This window comes from Pyrgilauda ruficollis, unplaced genomic scaffold (assembly GCF_017590135.1).
Source record: "Pyrgilauda ruficollis isolate IOZ18807 unplaced genomic scaffold, ASM1759013v1 scaffold41, whole genome shotgun sequence".
NCBI classification, from domain to species: Eukaryota; Metazoa; Chordata; class Aves; order Passeriformes; family Passeridae; genus Pyrgilauda; species Pyrgilauda ruficollis.
The window spans coordinates 11,062,182-11,088,863 of NW_024525601.1; the positions used below are offsets into that span (position 1 = coordinate 11,062,182).

The following is a 26,682-nucleotide window of genomic DNA, read 5'->3' on the forward strand; positions in this document are numbered from 1 at the left end:
GTGTCCGTGAACTCCGAATTGCTGCTGTCCCCACCGGGAAAACAAAGATCAATGGATCCTCCCTTGCAAACTGACTGTAGGGACAGAACTTCAGCCTGGTTATGGGAGGAGGAGTGGTTAGCTGCTGCCAGGTTAAAGTGAGGGAAAGACAGAAAGAAATTCAGCCTCAGTGGTTACTGACACACTTACTAGCTGAATTAAAGCAAAATTGATACTGTTTGACATTCTTTTTGTAACAGCAGGATAATTATTTTTGTAAAATAGGGATCACAGAAGTTTTTCATACAAGGCAGCCAAGTTAAATAGAAAAGAAACAACAAACAACTTTTTTATAATAGCTGAAGTTCTTGTAGGATGTCCAAGACATGTACCTGGCCCACACTTAAGCCATAAACAACTTAAGAGCAGACATCTAAGCTCTGGCAAGGTAATTTGCAGAAGAGCTCCTGTGCTATTGAGCTCTGGGAAAATATTCTATTCATTTCTCCTGTAAGCACATATGACTTCAAAGGGAAATCAATGCTAAGAATTTCTCAAAATAAATTCATTTAAGTTTTTACTCCACCATATCATCATTTAAAGCTGGCAAATAGTTGTAAATATATACTATCATCGCATTAACAGTCTGCTGGATTGGCAACAAAAAACTGTTTCGGAATTCCACAAAGCAACCTGCAGATTGAAAAGAAAGTTACAAATCATGGTTCTTCTCTTACAGCCTTTTGATGTAAAGAAATACTTAACCATCAGTCTAGGAAATGTAATATACATCTGAAAGCAGAATCTACTTCCTAATCACCAGATTAAAAGGGTTGCAATATGAATGCTGTCCGAGACATGCTCTGTCTCATTTATCTCAAACACGAATAGCTAAAAGAAAACTTCACAGTACTTTTATTACCATTAGCTGCTGTAGCTACAACAGCTGTTAAACCTGGGCCAAAATACACCCCTGTCCTCCAGACCCTGAAGAAGAATCTTCACAGGATCTCAGTGTGTATTGCTGTGTGAACGTGCATAGTTCTGTGTGGTCATAAAGTGATCAGTCCAGCACAGTGACAGAACAAAGAAGGCATACAAAAGCCCTTAATACTGTGCATTTCACCTATATCGGCTTATTTATGCCTTTTGTTTTCTTTAAATTAAGACAACTATTTTTATGCAGGGGTATCAGCAAACTCCATGAAGTGGTATATTCTAAGTAAATAACACAAACAGATATATGTGACTTCAGAAAAACTTTTGAGGTAAAGCTCTTCCCCTCATGATGGCAATGGAAATTATAATTGTTGCAACTGACACTGAATTATTTATTGTGCATTGTTACAACATGCAATAAAGGAACATAATGTGATTGGAAAGACTCCCCTAAGGCTGGTTCCCCTCTCTGACCCCAATAGTATCACAAATAGTATCATAACCAGCAGCTTCTGAAGTTACTCACCACAACTGAGTGTGATCCTGGAAAGATTAACTGGGTAACTGCCTCAGCAGAGAGGATGTACAAAAAAGCAAGTCTAATTGTTTCACCATCATGAAGAATCAGTTATGCCTTCAGTGAGCATCAATTAATCAGGTGTATCCAGGAAAGATCTCTGCCAGATAAAAGTAGGAAGGATATGGCTTGGAGGGTATAAAAAATGAGGATTACAGGGAAGGTTGTCCTAAAAACGCCCCAATAAAAAAAAAAGACAATTTTATTTCCCCGTAAGACTGCGCTCCCCCCTATCAATTAGGTATTATACCTAATATAATATATAATATATAGTATATATATTATATATACATATACATACACTAAGGTATTATACCTTAACGTATCGGTTTGCTGTCGCAGCCCTGCGCACCTCCTGCACGCTGCGGCTCGCCTTCCTCGGCGGAAGCGGGGCAAACAAACCGCAAACTCTGGGAGCGCTGGGGCAGCCGGGCCGGGCCCGGCGCTCCGAGCGCAAGGCGCTGCAGCCTCCGCGGGCGGGGCGCGGACGGGACTCGCCGCCGCGGGCCGGGCGGGGCTCGCCGCCGGCTGCCTCTTGCCCCCTCCCGGCTCGGATCCCGCCCGGCACACTCCACCCACCCGCGGCTACTTGTGCCCCCCTCCCCGGGCTGCCGGCATTCCCGGGTTGGGCGGCCGGAGGAGCTGAGTCCGTCCCAGCACGGCGCGGCACGGCTGTCATGTCGCGGGGCCCCGTGGCGGCGGTGCGGCTGCTGGCGCTGCTGGTGAGTGCGGGGCTCGGCTTTGCCGCGGGGCTCCCTCTGTACCGGGGCTCGGCTTTGCCGCGGGGCTCCCTCTGTACCGGGGCTCGGCTTTGCCGCGGGGCTCCCTCGGTACCGGGGCTCGGCTTTGCCGCGGGGCTCCCTCGGTGCCACGGGATGGAGCCGCGAGGGTCCCGAGTGCGGCTGCCGGAAAGAGGTGTTCCCATCGGCACTTGGCAGCCCTCCCAGCGCTGCATGTGGCTGGGAACTGGTTTTCTCTCTTTCTTTGGGAATTAGATAAAAGCCGTGGCCGTTTGCTGCCTGAAAGCAGGTGGAGGTAGGAAATCCCAACAGGAGCGGTATCTGGGATGGGTGGGGTTGCTGCGGCGCCGGGAGGAACAGGAACGCAGCGAGAAGTTCACATTGTTGTCGTTTTCATGTTCAACATACTCTCCATACTAGTAAATTGCATTTCCCTTCTGAGGGAACAGTGTCAGGAGGGAAGATGAATCAAAAGTTTGGAATTCTTTATCACCTTAGAAAAATTACACCAAATTCTTAACAATCCAGGACTCTTTAGGCTTTCTCCTTCCCTTCTCTCACTATTTTTCAGCCACCAGCCTTTAGATATTCTATCCTATGAAATACTTTCTCAGGCTAAAAGCAACGACTGTCTCATAAAAAACAAAGAAACACTTGGTCTGTTGGATTTGAACTGATGCTTTCTAGCTCTTTCTAGCTGGTTTACAGCAAACTCTTCGTTGTGTCTGCCGCATTTTCTTTTGCTTTTCACCTTTCCAGGCTGGCACACCGCCTGCGGAAGTTGGGCTGCCGCCACTCAGACGAAGGTGAGGGTGGAGGCCATGCCCTGGGCTGTGCCGAGGGCTGCCGAGCAGCTGGGTTGGGATCAGGAATGGCCTGTTGCATGGACAGAATGGAAGGCACTGGGGGTCAAGACCTTGTTCCCTGAGCTCAGGAATTGTTGTCTGGAGACCTGTTGCTTGATGACTTTAATACAGACATATGGTTGTGCATAAGTTGGCCAGCAACAGTTAAACCTGTTTTTACAGCAAGCTGGTAGTTGGGGTTTGGTTGGAAAATGTTTTGTCTTAATTTTGTCCATATTAATGATGGAAAACATGGAGCACCACTTGTGCAAAAGTTTTTACATATTCTTCCTGCAATACCTGAAGCCACACCATTGTCCATTTTGGTGGGCTTGCACTGGCTCAAGGTGCTGTTAGTTTTGCCTGAAGAGCATTATTTTTCTCAATCCTCATCATCCTCAGTTTCAGCTAAGGCTGAGTCAGGATATGACATACTGAGAGTCAACTCAGTTTAGCCTAAAAGACTCATTGTTAGAATATTAGCATGAATGAAGTTGGCTGGTGGCAGAAGAGAAAGAGAGGCACTGCTGGGTTTTGAAATTTTGGGGTTTTTTTTCCTAATCTGGGCATTCATGTAGCAAAAAGTCAAGTTTCTTATTTGAGAGTATTGGATTATGGTCATTTATTTCTTATGAATCCTAAGAAACTACTGAAAAACAAAATTAGTCTAAAAGTAGTGTCTTCTCAAAGCATCTTCTACCTTAGAAGCATCAGGAATGGTAGGTTCTTCCTCTCCCAGTTTTTCCTGGAAGTACCTCTCAGTGCTCCCTCCCTGCCTGCAGGCAGCATCCCTGTATCATCATCCCTGGGTACCTCGAAGAGGTCACAGCAGATCTCCCCAGCCCCCTGCCTCTGACCCTTTTCCAGGAACGTTTGTGCTGCATGGTGTTGCGCCCAAAGGGCTGGGCTTGACTTGGAAAGTGTCCAGGGCACACACCCAGAGCCATGGGCCTGCCGGGCAGGCGCGGCTATCGAGGATTATTAGACTGGGAGGTTTCTCGGTCATTTCTAAAGGGGATGGACATCATTGCTTCAAGAGAAGAAGTCTTAGAACACTTCCTGCATTTGAGTGAAAGAATAGTTGACAGAGATGTATGAATCTTGCTATGGGAGTAGCAAAATTTGCCTTTTTTCTGAATGTCTTCCTCAGATTGTACTTCGTTGAGGTTTGGGATGTTAGACTTAGACTGGGTATGATAAAATTTGGGCCTGAATATATTAGATCACTACTGTAATGTTAGAGTCAGTAGCCATTAATTTTCAGAAGTCATAGAAACAAGTTAAATAAAAACCATTACAAAGTGATGCTTGGTTTTATGAAGAGCAGAGGTGAGCTAATTCGAAGCAACCTAGCTTCTGTTGCCAGTAACATGTTGAAACGTGGTAAAAGTATTTACAACCATCTGTGGATTCATTCAACGTTTTGATATCATTCCAAAAATGAGGGAAAGCCCAGCTTTTGACAGCCTGTGGTGAGGTCTGAAAGCAGCTGAGAAATAGATAAAGTCTAGTATTTTATCCATCGTATTGAACTGAAGTGGTATGTTACTTTTGATACCAGACTTCAGAAAAAAAGTGGTTCTGTCCAGGAGAGACTACAGAAAAGCAAAAAAGAAAATGCAATCTAAAGTCACAAAATCCTGTTTTATGTTTTTTTTTAAGGGAAATTAAAGAACCAGTATGTGAGAAAAGACAATGAATAAGTTAAGTTTACATGAAGATTAAGAAGTTAAGATACATGAAGAGTAGAAGACAGGGAAATTGCACCATACAATGAGAGCATTGTCAAGATGTCAAAGGAGGTTAGGTTTGAGGCTAAGACATCTCAATATAGATGTTTAAGTTTCTGTTAATGTATATGGAGATGCAGTGGATGCTGAGTGCACCTGTTTGATTGGATCATATTGTACTTTTGAAGAAAATCTCAAGAGTGTGTGAATTGTATCCCTCCTGAGTGAAACCATGCTGGGAGATGCATCCATGTTCTTGTGGATTTTGGTCTATGGGAACAAGCTAATTCTAGTCTGAAGGATCCATCAAATCATGAGTTGCATGGTGTTGGGTTCTCTGCATCAAATGCTTTGCTCTACAAATCCTCCTGTGTCGGGTTTCCAATACTTAATTGGACGTACTTACAATCAGTAGAGCTCAGAGAGAAATAAATATGGACTAGTTTGGGGGCAAGTTGAGCAGCGCTCCGATCTCTGTGGGTATTGGCTATATTTCTGCTGGTCATAATGAAAGTTTAGGCACTTAGCTTTCATTACATAGATATGTAAATTTGTGTGCCTTACTGTGAATATCATGCAAGCAGCAATACAGTCAACTTGCAAGGAGCTAAGAATTAGGATAATAAAATAAAGATGACTATTAACAGGCTTTTCATCTGTAGGAATATCTAGGAGCTTCCTTAGGTTGATGAGGCTGAGAGACTTCGATCCCTCATTTTTAAGAACAGGATAAACAGTTGTCAGGAAGCATTTGGGTGTAGCATTTTTCCCCAGGGCCAGGAGATGTACTAGTAGATGACCTTGGAAGTTCCCCTCTGCTTTCTTCTCTGAGATCTTCACTTGTCTTCAACACCAAACTGACTCACAGGAGGTGCAAACTCCAAATCTCCTAACACACAGCACACGAAAAAGATCGCATTTCTAGGCATTCCTGTTTCCTGGTGTAGTAAACACAGACACATACCTTCTTGGTTACTCAGTCTTTATAGTTTTACAGCTTAAATCTGAGCTTTGTGTTGAAAATCTGTCCTTTAGTCACTTCCTGACTATAGATGAGCAGGGATTTGGGCAAGAGCAGCCTTGCAGTCACTATCCATGGCAGTCACTCCCTTCTTTCCCATGCCCTCTTGCCTATTCCTGCTGCTTTCCTGTAGTGTTTCATTCCAATTTCATTACTTCAAGCCTCAGATTTTTTTTTGTAACCATCTCGTTTTCTTTTGACAATGTGTTCTCAGCTCTGGTCAACAGATGTCATCAGTAGATGTCTGGTTTTTGAGCCAGTGCTGCGATCCACTGCAAATGACAGTTTTCCTACTCTGAGCCATTTAACAGAAGGCAGTTGAAAGATACTAAAAAGAAATGTGGGGAGGAGGGGGAAAATTCACATGTTCGACAGGCAGTAAATTTTGACATTTCACTTGTCCTTGAAGAAAAAGTGACTAAAAAGTGCTTTTCCCCCAGTTTAAAGTTCTTGAAACTTGAAATCTTTTTCAATAAAAAGGCTGGATCCCTTTATGTATTTTTTCCCTTGTATTTATGCATCTTGTGAATAAAATAATAATTCTTAAAAAAATTTTGTAGATGTCTTCTAAGTCTCCTGTGAGGCTACCTGTGGACTGCAGATTGAATAATACAAGAGCAAAAGTATTTTTTACTGTCTTAGCATTGACCTAGAATGTTTTGAGGGACATTTTCTACTATGCAAACAAATTGATTTTTTACTTTTACTTATCTTAATGAAAGATTGTCTTTTTATAATGACCATTGGAATTTTTTACATATTTGTGACATGCATCTCAGTGGAAGATCTGCTTATTCTTGGCTTTCAGACATTTTTGTTTATACTGGGTTCTCAACTTTCCAATGCAAGGAAACTTCTTAGCGCATGCCTCCTGTCTCCATTCAGTTTTGGGACAGAAACACTTTTCCCTCCAGTTTACCAGTTAGAACAACCAAGGATGTTGCTGATGATATCTTCACAATTATTCACCTTCCAAAAGAGTTGGAGCTTCTGTGGAAAACCTTGACTATGAAGCAAAATTCTCCTGACATTCTTGCTGGTTTAATCTCATTAGTCATGGAAATAAATTTTGAAAGTCCATACTACTAGTAAGATTAAGATTAAAGATTAGGAACAAAAAAGATTAAGAACATCCATGAAAACAGCTTTGTGTGAGATCCTTTACCCTTCCTGATGCATATCCATTAGGAAACTTACTGCTTGATAATTTCTGTCTTCAGAATCTATACATTGGGAAAAATACCATTTGAAAAACAGTTTTGTTGAACAAGTTGAAACAGAAATCTGCTGTATTGCTCAACACAGTCTGCTGGATTGTGTGGGTACAAGATAACATCTTTTTAAAAAAAAAAAAAGGCTGTCATCAATTCAGTAATCAAGGCTGAGTCAGAGGGAAGACTAGGGAGAGCCCAGTGAAGGGACTAGAAACCAGTCAGAGATTGAGTTATTTGAGTAGAAAACCACCTTTTCTGAGCCTGCTTTGCCTTAGGCAGAAGTATGCCTAAGAAAATAATCACCTAAGTTGCAAAATATAAGTAGTAATAGTTTTCAGAACAATAACAGTATTCACTACTTGTACAAAGTTCAAAAGCTTGATTTGTAGGTTTCCCATGTTGTAATAGCCTACTTTTTATTGTTGGTGCTCCCCAATACCTACATTTTTTGCAGTTTGAGGAGTGTTGTTACTTGCAGAGTCTGTGGTGCCTGCAAAGCGGACATAAACATGGGGTCTCTGAAAAGTTGGCTGTAGCCTGCAAGGTTTTGTCAGAGCAAGCGCCTCTGCCTTGTTTAAATAAGTGATGCCATTTATCCTCCCAGCAAGGTTCTGAGTAGGAGAACTGCTTCTGTCCTGTATGCTTCAGCAGATGTTTGGGTTAGTCCTTACCTTTAAACACCATTTTTCCAATTTTGTTCTCTGATGCAGTTGATAACCCACCACAGCCACAAATCCAAGACTTGCCCAGAAAAGGGAACTTCTCCAAAATGCTGCATGTTTTTAATGTCAATGGTTATGGGTGAATTTTTCAGAAGATGTTATGGGTAAATAATAAATATTAATTTATACATTTCAGAAGCCTTCTTCCTTATGGCTTTGCTGCTCTTACAAAGCAGGTCACAAAAGTTATGTTTTAGTGCTGCTGAAGAGACATAGAATTAATAATGACTATCATAATTTGCATTGCAGATCTGTTTGAATTATGGACACGGGCTCTATGTGAAGGTAGGATATAATGGAAAGCTTTTTCTTTTAGCAGTGCCTGTAGAAGGGTTCTCTGAGCAACATGTCAAAGCCATGCCTTATTTCAGTTGATAAATATCTTGAATTCTACTATTTTCTGAAATGTGAAAGCTGCGTAATGAATAGAGAAATGAAAGCTGGAAAGTGAATAGATTCCTACATCCCTCACCTAGAGTGGCATTGAACTGTAAGAAACTTTCCAGTAACACAGTAAAAATGTAGATTGCTTTTTTGAACTCAGTAGTTGAAAAACCACTGTTTATTGAATGTGGTAAACTGGGAGTCAACAGAGACAGTGAAAATAAAGTGGACAGAAGGATGAGGGTTCTCATGCAGAGTGAGAATGAGATGTAGTTAAACCGGGAAAGCAGAGACATTGGTTGATTGAAAAGAGTCCTGCTCTTCCATGTGTTCTGCTTCAGAGAGAAGGTTAAATATGCGAGGCAGTATTGGTGGGAAGATAAACACGGTGGTAATGCAGAAATGGTGGTTCAAAACAGCCTTAGTGCCAAACTTCTTCCCACATCTGATGACAAGCATTTAAATCTTCCAGAGCAGGTGTATTTTCACAAACTGCTGGTCATGGAAACTTGCTCATATTTTTAAAGCCTGTCCTGCCTAATTCTGTCTTGATGAAAAGACCAGTGCAGTTTTCCTTTTCAACCAGCTTGAGGACTTCGTAGCTCTTAGATTGTGACTCAGAACGCTGATGCTGCTCCAGGATTTTGAAGTTACTAGCTATTGAAAGAGCAAAAGTTGCTCAGAAGTCTTGGCTACAGCAGCAATAAAGCATTTATCTGAAATGAGTAAATGCAGTGCTGACATTCCGTCTTGTCTTTTCACAGGTTTATAATCGAAATGACAGGAGTGGCCTGCTGTCTCATCCCAGCAGCCTAGTCAGACAGAAGCGAGAATGGACAGTCCCTCCAGCTTTCATACGGGAGGAGGAGGACAATTCCTATAAGAATCCAATTGCTAGAGTAAGCCCAGAAAGCAGTTAAATATGCAATACACATAAAAAATAGAGATGAAAATGTAAAATGAGAGTGTGGCTTCCCTAAACACATGTATGAATATTTCTTTCATTTTAGAGGACTTGAATGCCAGTTGAAGATTGACACATTTCCTTCTGTTTCCTTTACTTTTAAAGCCTGGTTTGGCTCAGTCTCTCATCTTTTCATAGCCCCATTTTTCATTAGGTTTTGGGAATGCAATATCTTTGAGTTTTTTCACCCCACTACTCCTGCTCAGGTGGGGTTGAACTTGGCAAGTGGGTCCCAAATGTGCTGGTGCTGATTGGGCAGAAGGATGTACCTAGAACATGATTATGTATGCCTAGTCTTTTAGGAAACAGAGCTAAAAATAACCCAGGTGTTATCCTGTGTGAAAGAGTGATATGCATCTGGTTCAGCACAAGTGTTCAAACCTAAATTCACCACTCCTACCACTTCAGCATATGAAGTGACTGCAGGTGGTGGGGAGCTGTTGCCCTCTGCTTGGTATGCCCCTTGATGGTGATACTGGTACAATGCACACTTCTCCAGATGGTTTGAATATCTGCTGACAGCAGAGAAAGGGTGTAATCTCTCGTCTCTGCAGCCTCTTCATCTCCAGTTCATCTCCAGGTCTGACCTTTTTCCTCTGCCCTATCCCTTCTCCAGTCCTGGTATGTTTGCTAGCTGAGGTCTGACCTCCCAGGTCAACTCCCTGCTCCAGATGTTTCTCATCTCCCTGCACCAGATTCTCAAATAGAACATGCAGCCCTCCCTGCATTCATCTATACATTTCCACAGTCAGAGGAGTGCAGGGAAATGTGTTAAATATTTTTTTGTTTGTTTATTACAAGATAGAAAAAATACTTTGTTGCACTTTCAAATGTGGTTTTATTTACTGAGTGCTATTTAATTTGTTATATTCCTATTAGATACATTCAGATCTTGAAGACACAGGAATAGTAGTAACTTACACTATATCTGGTCAAGGAGTAACAGAACCCCCATATGGATTATTTGTTATTAATGGAAAGACTGGTGACCTGAACATAACAGGAAGGGTGGACAGAGAAAAGACTCCCATTCTTCTTGTAAGTTGAAAATTAATTTTTTTCTTTATAGGTCCCCTCCTATCCATTTTTTATTTATTTTCTTTAAATGTGTCTGCTGGAAATAATATGCATATATAATGTATTTCTGGATATTTGTGTATACCTGCTTATATTTGTAAGCATGTGTAATAAGCTTTTATAATGTTTAGACTTTGTTATATATAGTGGGTGTATTTCTGTTTTGCATATATGTTTGTATATATGACAGTCACTCATTGGATTAAGTTATTGCTTATGTCTGTGTTATCAGGTCCGAGGCCACGCGCTAGATAAGAATGGGGCAAAACTGGAAGAGCCAATAGACCTCCCAATTAAAGTTGTGGACATAAATGACAATTTTCCAGTGTTTTCACATGAAGTTTTTGTTGGTTCAGTTGAAGAATTAAGTGAAACAGGTAACTTTTAATTTTTTTTTTTCTTTTTGTTTTTCCCACGATATGCATGGGGACAAGTGAATATGCACTTCGGAGCAGTGTATCTGCAGTAGCAAGGGCACATTCTCTTCCTGACATAAGCCAGGTCATCCATGTGTGAATGAAGGATTTTATTCAAGCCTGTGTTGTGTGATTAAGGGAGAGTGTCCTCCTAGGGGCAAGAGAGAACAGTATTTCCTCTTGTGGCATCTCTGGTTTGTTGTCAGAGATACCACAAATCCAGGAACCAGGGTTCGTCTGCAGGAATTGCACAGGAAATGCAGTCTGCCTTCTGGCCTAGTAGTCACAGCCTATTTGGTAGGGACTTCACTCTACCATCCTCATCCAAAGCCCTGCTTTATTTGCGGGCTGGAGAGGTAGTTTGCTGGTAAGCACATATGGCTGTGCCATAACCATTGAAGAACAAGTTAATGGCTATTTTCCTATTGACATCAGTAAACATAAGAGCAACAGATTATTTTCAGGAAGATTGGAAAAGCTGGAATAAAACTGCCTAATAAATACCTGGCAGTATGTCTGTTTCAATGCCACTATAATCTGAAGAAACATATTAAATTAAAAGGGGATTGCACCATGGGTGCCACCACATATATTGAGTAAAGTTGTTGAACGGCATCAATACAGATCAGTGGTTTTAATAATGTTCAGGTAAAGGAATAATTAGTGCTTTCTTTATAATAATGTGTGAGGGAAAGGTAGCTCATTGTTCAAAAGCTTGTACTTTCTGCTTTGTGTGATATCTATATTTTTCTGTCAGAATTACTGGGAATTTAACCTGTTGTTTAATTTGCACATTGAATTTTATGAGTTACAGATGTGTAAATGCAATCTTTTTGTTGGCTAGAACATATACCTTTAACAGGTACCTATTGGGTTTAAGAACACTTCTTCAACTTCATGCATTAAATAAATAAAGTCGAGAGCATCAGAAATTTGTGCAGTGCATCTAACAAGATGCTCTTATCTTTGACATTACAATAAAGATATATATTAGTGCATGGTGGTGTAAACAAGTGTCGTATTTTGTTTGTGTTTTCCAGGTACAATTGTAATGAGGATAAATGCAACAGATGCAGATGAACCAAATAATCTAAATTCCAAAATTGCTTTCAGGATTGTTTCCCAAAGCCCTAGCAATGCATTCAGCATGGATAAGAATACTGGCGAGGTTCGAGTAGCAAAAATAAACCTTGACAGAGAGGTAAAAAAATACCTTCCCGTTTTGGTGTTTGTTAGTAATTGTTTTCTGGTGCCCATTGTGTTACCCTCAGCCCTGCCTGCAGGGTGAAGAGCTGGCCCTCTTACCTTTCTTAACTTCCCTTGGGATTAAGGCCTTGTCTGTGTGATGCATGCTTTTCAGGGACCAAGGGAGAGGCAGTGGGGTTAAGGCTGTATCCCCTCATCCCCTCCCTAGCACAGCACCAGCCCGATGGTTGTTGCTTTCTGTCCCTCCTGTGCAGTCAGAGCAGCAGTTACACAAAACAAGGCGTCATTCTTTCTGCTGGGGAGTGTATGGCAAAGATAACTTCGACCGCCACCTGCAGAGTTGCTGGCTGTATCTGGATTTTTGTAGCCTGCCGTGCAAATCGTGGTTCAAAGAGTTAGGACAGGTGCTACTGTGAAAATGCATTGGAAGTCACATATTACCCAGGACATGACCTGTGCTTGCAGAGTTTTCCCTGGCCAGCAGATGGTGATGGGAATGCTGGCTCTGTGGCTGAGGGATGTGGCTCTGCCTATGTCCTGGCATGTAGGTGTCACTGGTCCTGTCCCTGTTCATGATCACTGGAATTTTTTACTTTGCTATGTAAGTACAGTCTGACTCTTTGTAGAGAAGATATGAAAGTCCTGTACCCTTTTCAAAGCCTCAGTTCTACTCCAGCAGAAACTCTCAAGGCACTTGTGTGTGAGATTTACTTCTAGCTAGGAGTTATAATTGACCATAAGAGATATGACCTCTATTTCATTTTGGTAATATAGCAAAGGAAGAATTTTTAGCCTGGATTAAATACCTTTCTCTTACCATGACAGACACAAAGTAGCTATTCTTTGGTGGTGGAAGCAAAGGACCGTGGTGGTGAAAAAGGCGGGAATGCTGCAACATGTTCTTTAGAAATCAAGATTCTGGATGTCAATGACAATCTGCCTGTTGTTGAAAGTCGTACAGTAAGTACAATTATCACAATTTTTAGCATGTTCCTACACCTGCCAGTATCCCATAATAAGACATTGTGCAAAATTCCTTGCACTGATGAAATGAGGTAAACCGTGACATATTTTTAAAGACTGGATTATTTTTTTAAAATTGCAGTTTGAAGGAAGCATTGAAGAAAACAGAGCAAATGTGGAAATTATGAGAATAAAAGTATTTGACAAAGATGAAGAGTTTTCTGATAATTGGCTGGCAAACTTTACATTTGTTTCTGGTAATGAAGGTGGTTTTTTCAAAATTGTAACAGATACCCAAACAAATGAAGGAATTTTGACCGTTGTGAAGGTAAGTATAGATTTTAGAGAGTCTACTTTAAATATTAGAATAATTTATCCATCTATGTTGACAAATTGTGTTTATTCAGTCAATATGTAAAATGTGTGGATACTCCTCCTTTGCCATATTTTTAATGCATTTGGTAATTCCCTGCAAAATAATAATTTTATCAAGCTTTTCTGTTTGCATTCTGTGTGATCTCAAATATAACTAGTAGGGCAGGAGTCCACAGACTTCCCTTGCCCTTTGGGCAACAGCACAAACATGCTGTAAACTTTCACGTTTCTGCTGTCCTTGATTTCTTTATACAAATTTCTTCATTTCCCCTGGCCACTGCTAATATTGCAGGCAACGCCATGATCCATGAGCTTCAGACAATTTTATGAATTTCTGCAAGTCGAAATGATGATGAAAATATTTTCCATTAATGGAAATGTCTATTTTATAATTTTCACTTTTCTTTAGTCCGCAAGTACTGAAGATGTATAGTGCCCTAAGTAGCTATTTCTTTTTCCTGCTCAGGTTTCCTAGTCTGAAAACTGCTAATTATTTTTTTTTTTTTTGCCCTAAGTAGCTATTTTTTTTTCCTGCTCAGGTTTCCTAATCTGAAAACTGCTAATTTTTTTTTTTAAAATGAGCATTACTAAGTGAATTATTAGGTTTAAAAAAAAAAAAACCAAACAAATGCAAACACATAAATTTGGAGAAGCCAGGTAATTGAGGACTGATTCACTGAAAGCACAGGCAGAATATATGGGTAGGACTCCTTTCATGTATATTGAATAAGTTTAATTCAATAACATAAAGCCATACTTTAATGGTGTCATCCATTAAAAATGAGCAAGAGTAACAGGTTAAGAAATTTCCTTGCACTGCAACATCCTTACTGCTTAAATATTATTTAAATATTTATATCCCTATTACTCAAATAAGGATGTTGTAGTATTATTTAAATACTAAATGTATGTGTGTTGTCTCAATATTGGATTCTGGCAAATTCTGATTTTTTTCATTATTTTCTTTATTGCTCTAGGAGCTGGATTATGAAAAAATGCAAAGCCTAAACTTAGGCATTGTTGTTACAAACAAAGCAGAGTTCCACAAGTCGATTAAACCCAGTTACAAAGCAGAAACAATTCCAATCAAAATTAAGGTGATCAATGTGCAGGAAGGCCCTGTGTTCCCTGGTGGCACAAAAATTATTGAAGCAAGTGAGAAACTGCAGATAAAACAGGTTATTGGACAGTATCAAGCCTATGATGAAGACACTGGAAAAGTAGCAGAGCACATTACGTAAGAATTTTTTATAACCATCATAACTGAGTATGTCAGAAGTCATATCTTATTGTCAAAACTTGCATGTTAAACTGAAATAATTTCAAAGGCAATAATTTTCTGCTAAAGATCACCTTAAACACCTAAGACACCTTAAACATCATAATGATCTTCAATATTCTCTTATGCAGAAAACTGGTGATATGAAAATCCTCCTTTTTTTTGTTGTATATGGTGAGACCTGAGTGTTTGGGTTGAAGTTGTTTGTGTTTGCATGGTGTGTTTGTCATACCTGTCTACTTTTGAGATTAGATTTACCAATCTGATTCCACTGTCTCCTGTAAAATTAGGAAGGAATATGCAAAAACATTTATCAGTCAGACAGAAAGGGTGTAACATGGATATGTCTGCATGTGTGCGCTTGGGTTTTGAATCATAGCTTTTCAGCTAGAATGTTATTTAACCACCACCATGGCCTTTACAAATGGTGCACAGCAGAGCTGCACACCCAGGGGTGGACCTCTTTCCCCCATGCCTGTAATACAGTTTTTCACTGGTGTCTAATGCTCAACTTTTTCTGGGAGCCCAGATGGGGGGGAGAGGACAGTGCCCAGCAGTGCAGCTCTGTCTCCTGTTCCAGTCTCACTCCCTGATTGTACTTTCTGTACTGCACGCATACCTAAATCTTTGATTGTCCATCTTTGCCTTATTTTCATCAGGTACATGAAAGGAAAAGATGCAGCAAACTGGATCACTGTGGACTCAGTCACAGGTGAAATCCGACTTGCTAAAAATCTTGATTACGAATCACCTCATGTAGTAAATGGTACCTACACTATCACCATGTTGGGTGTAACTACTGGTAAGTTGAGAGGGTTTTGCTTTCACACAAATTGGTTTGTTTGCCTGTCTACAAGGGTTGTTGGTTTAACCTACCCATCTCTTAAGTTAGGCAGCAAGTGCAGTCTCGATATTCAAAGGAGAGACACAGGCAACTCAATTTTTTGGAATGGGCTCCTAAGGTATCTGTTTCTCCCCTTTGACTAGATGGAGGTGAACTTTTTATGAAAGTTTTCAAAGATAGGTCTGACAGGAAACTGTATTTGCAAGGTGGGAATTGCCAGTATCTCAATATGCCTATCATCAAACTTCATAGTCCTAAGTTTTCTCAACTTCTAAGCAACAAAGACTCTCTGAACTTCTTTTGTATCTAAGTAGAATTCATCATTTATAATCTAAGTGTTACTGCGTAACCATACAGGATTTTTTTTCAAGTTAAAGTAATAAAACATCTTGTCTTCAGACAAACTTTGTCAATATGTTTATTAGCATTGGGAATGAAGCACTGTTGTCATTAGCTCTAGGGAGATCTCTTTCAACTTACTTTAGCAATGTCGGGGTTTTGGAAGATACTAAGGTTTGGGGTTTTTCTTATTTTAAGATAAATTTTTGTGCACAAATCAATTTAATTTTTCGTATTTTAAATTCTTAGATTCCCCAAGGAAAACAGTCACTGGCACAGTCGTCATTCAAGTTAAAGATGAGAATGATAACTGCCCAGTTATTGTGAACCCTGTGCGGACTGTGTGTTCAGATGCAAAATTAGTTGAAGTTACAGCTCATGATTTGGATGGTTACCCAAACAGTTATCCCTTCAGCTTTACTGTCATTGATGAGCCAGAAGGGACAGCAGAAAAATGGATAATTGCATCTGGAAATGGTAAGAAAATGGTTTTTTAATTACTTTCAGTTCTTTGAAGTCCTAAGGTCGTAATTTAATAATTCCAGTCAAACTGACAGTTTGGCTGAGTGAGACCAATACAGCAACCCTATACATGGAGTCAGAAATTAAGATCATAAATTGCATTCTGCTCCCTTTTCTCTAAAGGTTATAAAAGTCCAGACATGTCCTCTTGCCTTGGGTGTGTTACCTTCCTTCAGTTTGACCTTCTTTGTCTGGCTTGATACCCCATGTGTGATGACGAGGATTTCATTAATAATGCTAGGAACAAGCTATCCCCATCTTCTTATGGATAATATGCAGTGATGCGTTATCTGAGCATAGATGACAAGCTGTCCATGAGCCAGCAGTGTCCTTGTGGCCAAAAGGTCCATGGTGTCGTGGGGTGCATTAGGAAGAGCATTGCCAGCAGGTCACGGGAGGTGATCCTGCCTCTCTCCTGTGCCCTGGTGAGGCACATCTGGAGTGCTGTGTCCAGTTCTGTGCTGTGTCCAGTTCTGCCTCCTTGGTACAAGAGAGATGCGGAATTCTTGGAGCGCCCAGTGGAGGGCAACAAAGATAACTGGGACTTGAGCATCTCTCTTATGAGGTCAGGCTGAGGGAGCTGGGCCTGTTCAGCCTTGAGAAGAGATGACTGAGAGGAGAACTCATCGACATCTATAAGTCTCTGATAAAGGGAGAATGTCAACAGGATGGAGCCAGGCTCTCCTTGGGGGTGCCAAGCAATAGGACAAGAGGCAATGGGCAGAAACTGATGCTCAGGAAGTTTCCACCTGAATACAAGGAGAAACTTCTTTACTGTGCTGTGACTGTGCAGTTGGAATGGACTGAGAAGGTGTGGAGTCTCCCTCAATGGAGATACTTGACAACTGTCTGGATGCAATCCTGTGCCATGTGCTTTAGGATGGCTCTGTTTGATCACAGAGATTGGGCCCAGTGGAGATGCCCCACTGTGGTCCCTCCCAACCTTAATCAGTGTGTGATCTTCTGCCTAGTTACTCCTTGACATGACATAGCCACAGGAGCAGGTGTTTCATTGGCGCCTGATCTCTGCCTGTGGCCTACAACAGATTAATCTTCTCAAGACTGAAGCTGTTTCTCTGTGAGTTCAGCCTTTATCTATCCAGATGACATGGTTAATGCTATACAGGTGATTGGGCTGTCTTCCATGCTGTCTCTGGTCATGTGAAATTTTACAATTATCTGAGGCTGCAAGTGCGCATGGCTGCTCATTTACCAGCATGAATTACTTGATAAAAATAAAAGCACATATACTGTAGCAGCAGCTAATTAAACTTAATTCCGTTGCATTGGCTGGGCTTAACTGGAGGGGGTTTGTTGGAAGACTGAAAGAGTTGTATTTTTGTTCGTTTACAGGAGTCCATTTTCTCTCTGCTCACTGCTTGTCTTTTTTTTTTTTTTTTTTCTCTTCTTTAATCTCCCTCCACTTCTGTCTCAGACACCAGCATACAGCTGGTACCACAAAACCTGAAGCCAGGCAGAACTGCAGTTCCCATGCTAATAAAGGATTTCCAAGGGGTCAGCTGTGCTCTGCCCCAGTCTCTGCAGCTGACTGTTTGTGAATGTACAGATGATGGTGTGTGCCAGGAGAGGTTTGTTGGTGCGAAGTCAGTGGGTCTGGGACCAGCAGCAATTGCACTAATCATCTTGGCATTTTTACTTTTGCTGCGTAAGTAATTGTTTCATATTATCTGAGAAGCACTGTAAATGTGATCTGCAAAGCATCAGGAAAGAAACAATCCAGCTCTCAGGTTTTATCATCTTGATACATTCTGTGTAAACTCCTAGTCTTGTGGAGGTCATGGCAAATCCCCAGCTAATTTTGGTAACATCAGCATTTCACCCTCAAAGGATTTCAAGCTGTGTATTTTAAAATTAATATCAACAACTTCTAATATTTGTTTATGGTGCAGTAAATAACAAGTGGGGAAGCAGTGAGGAATGCTTTTGGTGTTCTGAGATGTCCCCAGGTGAACCCTAGCTCTTCCTACTCAAACCACAGCACATTCTTCATTGTCTTTGCTGTCACTGCAGATTCACTGCCTTGCTCAGAGCAGCATGTGACATTGTTCTTTGGTGAGATAAAATAAAAGAAAAACAAGGATATTTGAAATTCTCCTGTGGCCAGGTGTAGCAGTGCTGCATTTAAACTCCAAATAGATTATTGCTTGTGCTGGCAACAATCTAATTGTGATAAAACAAAGTTCATGCCACAGGAATAGTATTCTCTCCTTTTGAAACTGGGTTATTTTGGGTCCCCCCGGCAACACTCTAGGCATGTCAAAGGAGCGGTGAGGTGGAATTTACATGACACCATGTTGTTATCTGGTAGTAAAAGAAGAGGAGGAGTTAGAAATGCTGAGGTTGTACAGTGATAGCCAGGGCTTGGAATTGATATATGAGATCTTTGATAGAAGTATAGCTACTTACATGTATGGCCATCTGCAGGATTCAGTCCCTGATGTGTTAGTTGTCAGTTTGCTCTCTTGGAAACTGGACTCAGCATGTGCGTCTAGGAAATGCCTTGAATATTTGGGAACCTGTCTTCAGTCCTTGCCAGCCCTCATACTGATCACTAGCTCATTAAAAATACATTTGGGTATGGGAGCTGCCCAAACTTACAGTGGCTGTAAGTATGCTAAGGTCCTAATAACCACACAGTTAATGGCAACCTTCTATTTCCCTGTAGTTGTTCCACTGTTGCTGCTGCTGTGTCCGGGTGGCTTGGGAGCAAAGGGATTTGGTGGAGCAAAGACGTTTGCTGACATACCAGACCACAGTGAAGCGATGCTGCGTCAGTGGAACAGTGAAGGAGCAGCTCCTGAGGAGAAGGCATGTATCCCTAATAGTCCTTCTCTTTGATTTCTATCCCAATTTGGCACCTGAGGCCTCTTCCACACTACAGGTGGATATTTCGAAGCTCTACAACAGATTTTAACAACACATGAACATTAATTAAAATTAACCCTGCGAGGCTCAGCGAAGGATGTGTGGGAGATGACTTCCACCAGCAGCTGTAGAAAAAGCAACCATAGCACTTAAATCCCAAAATATAGGGAAAGCAATTAAGCAAATGCTGATCATATCTGAGCAGAAGATAGGACTGTGGGAAAAGCCTTGAACCAATAGAGAGTGAAACATTTGCATTTGCATGCCTGGAATGCTCTGCACCCCTTTGGGAGCATGATAAAACAGCAAAATAAGGGTTATAATGCTGGGCTTCCCTTCATTGATTTAAAGTTTCAGACTGTTTTAAATTACTTCTCTATGTATTTTCTTTTTGAAACAGAGGAAATTCCTTAGTAAAAAAAGAAAAAGGCAGAAAAAGTGCAAATCTGCAGAGGGAACAGTAAATACCAAGAGAAATTTGCTCTTTGTTGCTACACTACAAAACAAGGTTTTCAAAAAAAAGGCATGATACTTTGCAATGCTTTTGCACAATAACAGAAACAGAAGGTAAAAGACTTTGATTTAGGGCCAATGCTCACACCAAATTCTTGTTAAAAGATAATTAACAAGCCAAACTGCTAGGGAAGAAAAAAGGGCCAGGCAGCACCACAAAGGTGACAGGCAGCGCATACTTCCCCACTTAGTGTCTGAGGAAAACTGGGCAGAGTTTTTCTTGGAACAGCTGAACTCCCTAGAGTTTTGCAAGCCTGTTTTTGGTGGGTTTTTTGTTTCGGTTTTTTTTGGGTTTTTTTTTTTTTTTCAATCCTCTGAGTTTCAAGAAAACAATGATCTATAGAAACATTTCCATGAACCTTCTTGGCAATACATTTGTGGATGCTGCACCCTGTTTTAGGAGGCCTTTTCCTCTTTGCAGCAACATGTATATGTGCAAATTCAAACAAGTCGTAAGACAGCACCCTCCCTGTTCCCACCCAGCCCCACTGCTGGTTTGGTGAGTTCTGTGTGCTAGACAGCAAAGCTTTCATGTCACATCTTAATTTGTCTTATTTATGTAGCCAGTGCTAAGCTTCATTCCACCCACTGCACTTGGGAACGTGAAAGGAGGAACGGCAGCAGCGGCAGCAGGAGCAGCAACAGCAGCAGGAATGAGTGGAGAAGAAGCTCTAATAGGAGCAGGCAGCTCTGCCTCTCATGTAGGAGAGCATCACAGCACCATTACCAGGGAAAGATGGGAAGAGCAAAGGCGTCTTCTTTCTGCTGCTGACTATGGAGCCATGGCAGCTGGAGCAGCTGAAGGCATGGCAGGTGTAGACGGCAAGACAGTCGTGTCTGGAGGAGGAGTTGCTGTGGGAGCAGCTGGAGCCATGAATGAAGAATTCTTAAGAGACTACTTCAACGACGTAAGCATATGACCCAAAAATAACAGTATTTTGATGTTTGCACTTAGCATTGTGAAATATCATGTTATGACAGAAGAGGTGAGTAGATACGTAGATATAAACAGTCCTGATATTGTGCACATGGAGTTGGGGGCATTAAGGATTTTTGGATTGGCCACACTGGGAGTGGGACTTGGAGTGTGACAATGTTCAGTCTTCTAGCACTGAATGCTTGCAAGGTGTCACACAAATAGACATTTCTCTCAAGGGAGGTATTTGTGGATGGGATCCAGAATATTCAGCAATAGCATAGGAGTGCCTTGACCGGGAAAAAGCCCTGAGAAAGACTGTGTGATCTAAATCTCAAGGACTTAAGAACATGAAACTGATCTCTAGGGAGGCACCTGTGACTCATCATGAGTCACAACTCCAAGCTTTACCACAGAGGTTTTTGAAAGATAAGCCGAAGATGTCATACACCAGTGGGTGGGGCTGTATTTTCAAAGTAGCTGATGCAGTAAGTGGTGCTGACTTGTCTGTTTGCCCAGCAGCCTGGGTAAAGGGCCATTCATCAAAATTGTATGAGGCATATGTTGCAATCCCCTTTCTTTTATTTTTACTGACCTAACCATTGGCCAGTAGGTTGTTCCTACTTGTTGAAGCTACTTCTCTTCATGTTACACACATCATTAATACTTTGGCTGGTGAGCTCCTTGTAGTGAAAATTTGACTTCCATGCACCATCACCTGTACAAACAAAACCTCTTCACACCCTACAGCTGGCAGCTGATGTGGTTTTGCAGATTCCAATCACCACCTCAAGCCAGGGAAGGATTTGAGCTTTAGGTACTTGTATGTCGCAGAGTGCTCTAGCCACTGGTCTCCTGGGTGAACAGATGCAACAGCAGCAATCTCCTTTTCTTCCACTCTTTGAGACATAACTTTAAGTGTAACTGCCTCATGAAGTCTGCAGGAGGGAAGTCATACTCAGTATCCATACAACTTCTGGGAGGCTAAAATATCTCAGATTAGGGGTGAGGAAACAGAGGAGTAACCAAACCAAATAGTTTCAGCTGCTGATTTTTGTGGCAGAATCTTGGTTTGTGTGCCTGCTTCCAGGATCAAATGCAGATAAACATGCAGAGTCAAACGGGGTCTGGATATGTAACACATTACACAGACACCTGAGCTAATTTGCTGTCCAGAACTTCAGATGTGGCAGAAAGGTGGTTCTGAGCACAAGCCAGGAGCCATATTAGATAAAGCTGGTTCAGCAGGCCCACAGGATTTGGCTGTCTTCACTTTTGGAGCTGAAGCTGATGCAAACACATACACAGATATTTTTGGCAGCACCGCAGCAGCTCCATGGCAGATACTGCTTTCAGATTGAGCTGACCCTGTAAGCATTGTAGCCAGAACTCAAGAGCCCTCCTTGTTGCCAGGTGGCCTGCATAGAAGCTAAGAATTTACATGATGGACTATGTATCCATGCTTTACCAATCCATTTAACTTTTTGATTTGTTTCCTGCTGGGCATCTTGGATGTGATCCTGTAGTCTGTGCTAGTGAAGAGGGCCATGGTAGGTGATAACATGTCAGCATGTACTCAGTAAGTGTTTGTTTAAATGGTAGGATACTCTCAGAAATGGTCTTGGTGTTCTCCCACAAAAACCTAGTTAAAGGTGAAGTTCCTTCACTGAACTAAAACTAAAACAATTTCTTCATGACTATGGACAGCAGTATCACAAATTACACATTTACTGGAAGGAACAGCAGCAGGTGGTGGTGGTATCCAAAGCTTTAAATATAGTCTCAGATTTTTCTTCTCATCAAGTGTACTGTCAAATTCAGACTAATTTCAGAAAAGCAAAAAAACACGTTAGGTACAGCCCTCACTTGGTTGACAGTTTCTGTGGGATCAGTTCATTTTCTAATTTCAACCTTTGTTGAATTTGTTGAATTGTCCAAGCATTTCTGATTTTTCAAAATTACTAAGTCTAGAGCTGGCATTAATGAACTTTTGCTTGCTTTTGTTTTCTGCCTGCAGAAAGCTGTCTCTTTTGCGGAAGAAGATGAAGAGCAAGCTGCAAAAGACTGTCTCCTGGTTTATTCCCAGGGAGAATCAGGCTCCCCTCACGGCTCCGTTGGCTGCTGCAGCTTTATTGAGGGGGATCTTGATGACCATTTTCTTGATGATTTAGGAGATAAGTTTAAGACTCTAGCAGAAATATGTATAGGTAGACAGATCAACATGAAAGACAGTGGCTACAAGAATGAATCAGGTTTTGGTCCTAGTGAAGCAAAGTCACAGTTCTTCCATCAGCAAAATGCTTCCACCTCTGAGCAAGCCTTTGCCTCAGGCAGTGGTTTCCAGTCCATCCCACCCATCCATGCAGGCAGTGGCACAGGAGAAAGCACCCTGTCCAAGGAGGTGGTCACAGAAACAGCCTTTTCATCGTCCCATTCTGGGCAGCACAATGCCCAGCACCTCCCCACAGGCCACGCAGAGAGCAGTGTCACTGTGACAGAAACATCCTATTCTGTTGGGGCTCCTGCCCGCTCAGCCCCTGTCTTTTTAGACCCCCAGTTTAAGGAGAATGTAGTGGTGACAGAGAGAGTGCTGGCACCTGCATCGAGCATTCAGGGGATGGTGAAAATCCCTGATTTGCCACATGGAGGTAACGTGGTGGTTACAGAAAGGATGGTGAAGTCGGCGGGTGCAGGGCCAGGAGCCCTGACAGTTCAGGATCTTCCTGACTCGCAGTATGTCGTGGTGAGGGAGCGAGAGAGGGTGCTTGTGCCTGCTGCAGAGCAGGGCTCCCTCAGCTTCCCCACTTCGACAGAGGAACGCAGCACGGTGCTGAATGAAAGGGTGGTGTCAGCCTCGGGGCTGCAGAGCAGAGCTGAACAGGCAACGGGTGCCAGCTCAGGAAGGCAAGAGCATGCTCTGATCACAGACTCCCCACTAAACCTGATGGGCTCCCACTTACAAGGGCCACCTCCTGCCAGTGCCACACTGAGCAAGTCTTCCAGGGTCACCAAATACAGCACAGTGCAATACACTCGCTCATAGCCTGGCTCCGTGCAGGGGTGGCAGTGTCCAGCACCCTTCTGTCTGCGTGCATCCTGCCTCGGGCTTTTCCATGAGATCCAAATTTGCTGGAGCTTCCAGAATGACATGTACTCATTTGCACTAGTTTTTATAAATATGGATTATATGACCAGGAAGCAAGAAGAAAATCTGGTGTTATGTTACATTGGCAGGGATGCCTTTGAATTGGAAAGATGTGGGAAATACTTTTTTTTTTCCTAATTTGCTATTTTTTATTGCTTTTTTTTGTACAGATAGGGTAACAATGCCAAATAACCAGAGCTACATAATTATGAGAAAACAGGAAAAAAGTCTCCAATCTAGTGATGGATAGTAGCCTGCAAAGCACAAGTAAAGTTTTTGAACTGCTATTGGGTGTATCTGGAGTCCTTCTGTGAGGGCAATCAGTTTCTCATTGTGTGTTTGCCATTGTACTGTGGGGCATGGTAGCTCCTCCTGAACCTTGCTAAGAAATCTTCCTGAGAAGCTCAGGCCACCAAAGCTAGTATGCCTTCAGAGTGTTGATCTCCTGAAGGGATGTCGCAATTTCAGGTTATCAGAATTTGTAACTTAAGCAATCAATACTTGCATGTTACCACAGCAGTTAAAGAGAGCAAGTAGCAAAAAAGCTGAGAACTGCAATTTTTCATTACCTCAGTCTAAAAGTTCCATTACTTGGTGTGGGACTACACTGACTTGGACAAGTAAGCATTTGCATTGTGCACGTTTTTCACTTTATTTAACTTATGAGAAACGGCCAAGGCTTACCTTAGCCTGAGAGCCAGAGATTCAGTCAGTGGCTTTGTCAGCAAAGTTTATGGTCCTTGGACATCTGTACAGATGCAATTTGGTATTTGGAATTGGTTCTGTGAACTCACAGACATAGAAGTCAGCCTTGTGTGAGTGAGGTTTCACTAGTTTCAGTACCAGAGCTCAAGTGGCTGGTATAGTGCTGTGTAATGACAGCTTCCCTTGGTTGTGACAAGATAACAGGAAGCTCCCCTTAGCTATGCAATATTTGAGTTTATTTTGCTTTCCTTGAAGTTTATATGGTAAAAGTAAGAGACAGTACAGCACTGTTTGACAGTATGTATATATATATATATATGCACATGTAAATATTTGTATGCTGTTTGGAACATTCTGAAGTTAATTTTATACAGGATAAAATGTCTTACACTCCTTATGTTTACTCAGAGGAGACGTATTTTAGATGAGGCATAAGTAGCGTGTTTATCTCATACATGTGAAATCAGCAAGTTGGTCATAAGGTACTGCAAAGCCCGTGGACCTGCAGAACTTTCAGGTTGTCTCCGTCTCCTGGAGTTTTCCTGCAGATGCAGTGCTATGTTTTCCACCGATGTGTTCTGCCTTTCACTGGAAATGCTCTCAGTGTGTTTAGTTTTACTAATAGTAAAAGTTGCTTCAAAAACATAAATACATAAACTAGGAACCATGGCTGTGCTCAACCGTGACAGCTGGACCATTATGTCAAGTGGAATAGTATTTCCAAACATGTCAGGCTCCCTGCTTGCTTGAACCTATTGGTTATTTATCTCTTACACTACACTTTTAAAACACATGTATTTATTTCTAAGCAAGCCTGCAGTTCCAAGTGGTCACCACTCTTCTGACTTTCTTATAGAGTAGCTTTGTGGGTTTATGTAATCTTAAAATAAAGAACTCTACTGTATTTTTAATTCTTCATTCAAACAGCTACCCCAGTGAAAACACTGGCTTTCCTACTGCAAATAAAGAGTTTAAAGATAGAATGAGGATGGAGATTTCCCAAACAGCCTCAAGGAATATCTGAAAGATGCAGAGGTAAAAGTGTTGGTGTCGTGCTATAACTTAAAGATTCTGACAAAAATGTGAATTCCGCCTTCTGGTTAAGTGCACTAAATTCTGTTCTAACTTGATTCAAGAGAACAGCATACCTGCCATAAATTTACTGAGCTTTGAGTCAGACCCTTCAAATCAGTTTATGCTTCCAGACAACATAGCATAGAACAGTCTCAATTTTATAACATTTTAAAACATGCAGTTGTTAACATTCAGGAGAAGAGGTAAGAGTGTAATGTTTGTATATAAACTGCTTTCACAGATCTGCTTGTAAAGAGTCTGTTTGAATAGATTCATTAAGAGCGAGTCTTCATTATTTGACTTAAACTTGTACCAAGGCTGCAGCTGCTATCAGCATATCAGCATGTGTTAATGCTGGCAGAACATCCATCAGATTAAGTCACTCACTTCTAATGGAGCCGTGTTTTGTAAACGATAGTGACTGCTGGGAGGAATGTACAGACCCAAATTAATGGAAGTTCCTGGTTAGCATCTGACTACTAGATAACCCGAGAGGGGGACTAGCCCCAGAACTTATCTTTGTGAGAGATGCCTTGTTGTGACTTCAAAAGGAAAGCAAAGTCTGTAATTTTCTTATCTAACAATAATAGAGCACAGTAATGCTGAAATGCCAGCATGACAGGGATTAGATCCATGCTGCTTTCTGTGATTTATGTTACCTGTGAACCTTGGTAAGTATGTTGGACTCCATGAGTATGAGCCAGCCTGCCACAACAAGGATGCAGCTAGTGTCCTGCATACCCACAAGGAAGTACCTCTGTGTCATCCCTCAGTGTCTAGTTGGAGCTAAGTTAGACTTTGAAAGGCAGTACAATCTTTTCCAGGCTCCATTCTTCCCTGGGAATTTGCCTGTAGTCCACCATAAAAGGTTCAAAGCTTGTGAGGGTTATCAGCAGTAAATCAGTTTTTTAAAAGTTAAGTAAATCAGCTGCTATCCCCAGGAGGGTGATAAGTGTTTATAGCCTTGAGGCATCTCAAAAATGCATCACTCCTTCAGCGTGCACTGCACTGGTGGAGCTGGCGCTGCTTGCTGTCTCCTCCACTGGCCCCTTCTCCTTCCTGGTGGCCTTTGAGCTTCCAGGGAGCTCGGAGTGCATTGACAGCCATCTGTCCTTCTTACCTTATGTGCAGGAAGATTGGACTCTGCCTGCTGCTAGTGCAGGCTTTCAAAGCACATAGAGTTTGCACAGTTTCAAGGTAGCTTTTCAAGGCCCAAGTGCATGGAGAAGCAAGGCACTGGGGGTTACTGAACACACAGAAATGGCTTCCAGACATGGGAAAAGCCGAGGGCCCTGTTAGGAAAACCT

The 26,682-nt window shown here is 41.7% G+C and overlaps 1 protein-coding gene across 1 annotated transcript; it reads left to right on the plus strand.

Moving 5' to 3' along the window:
* Nucleotides 1-2,172: 2,172 nt before the first annotated feature.
* Nucleotides 2,173-23,494, plus strand: DSG2 (desmoglein 2). Its single transcript, XM_041477720.1, has 15 exons — nt 2,173-2,217; nt 8,017-8,052; nt 8,916-9,050; nt 9,995-10,153; nt 10,425-10,569; nt 11,649-11,809; nt 12,640-12,774; nt 12,920-13,105; nt 14,130-14,389; nt 15,091-15,233; nt 15,864-16,091; nt 17,572-17,802; nt 18,823-18,965; nt 20,099-20,443; nt 22,469-23,494. The coding sequence occupies exons 1-15, from the start codon at nt 2,173-2,175 to the stop codon at nt 23,492-23,494; spliced, it is 3,378 nt and encodes a 1,125-aa protein (XP_041333654.1).
* The last annotated feature ends 3,188 nt before the right edge of the window (nt 23,495-26,682 follow it).

What these genes read in the sequence shown, in the direction of transcription:
- DSG2 (XM_041477720.1), top strand. Translation starts at nt 2,173, where the DNA reads ATGTCGCGGGGCCCCGTGGCGGCGGTGCGGCTGCTGGCGCTGCTG. An exon ending in TGAAGAATTAAGTGAAACAG is followed by an intron (nt 10,570 to 11,648) that starts GTAACTTTTAAT and finishes TGTGTTTTCCAG; the next exon opens with GTACAATTGTAATGAGGATA. An exon ending in CTGTTGTTGAAAGTCGTACA is followed by an intron (nt 12,775 to 12,919) that starts GTAAGTACAATT and finishes TTAAAATTGCAG; the next exon opens with TTTGAAGGAAGCATTGAAGA.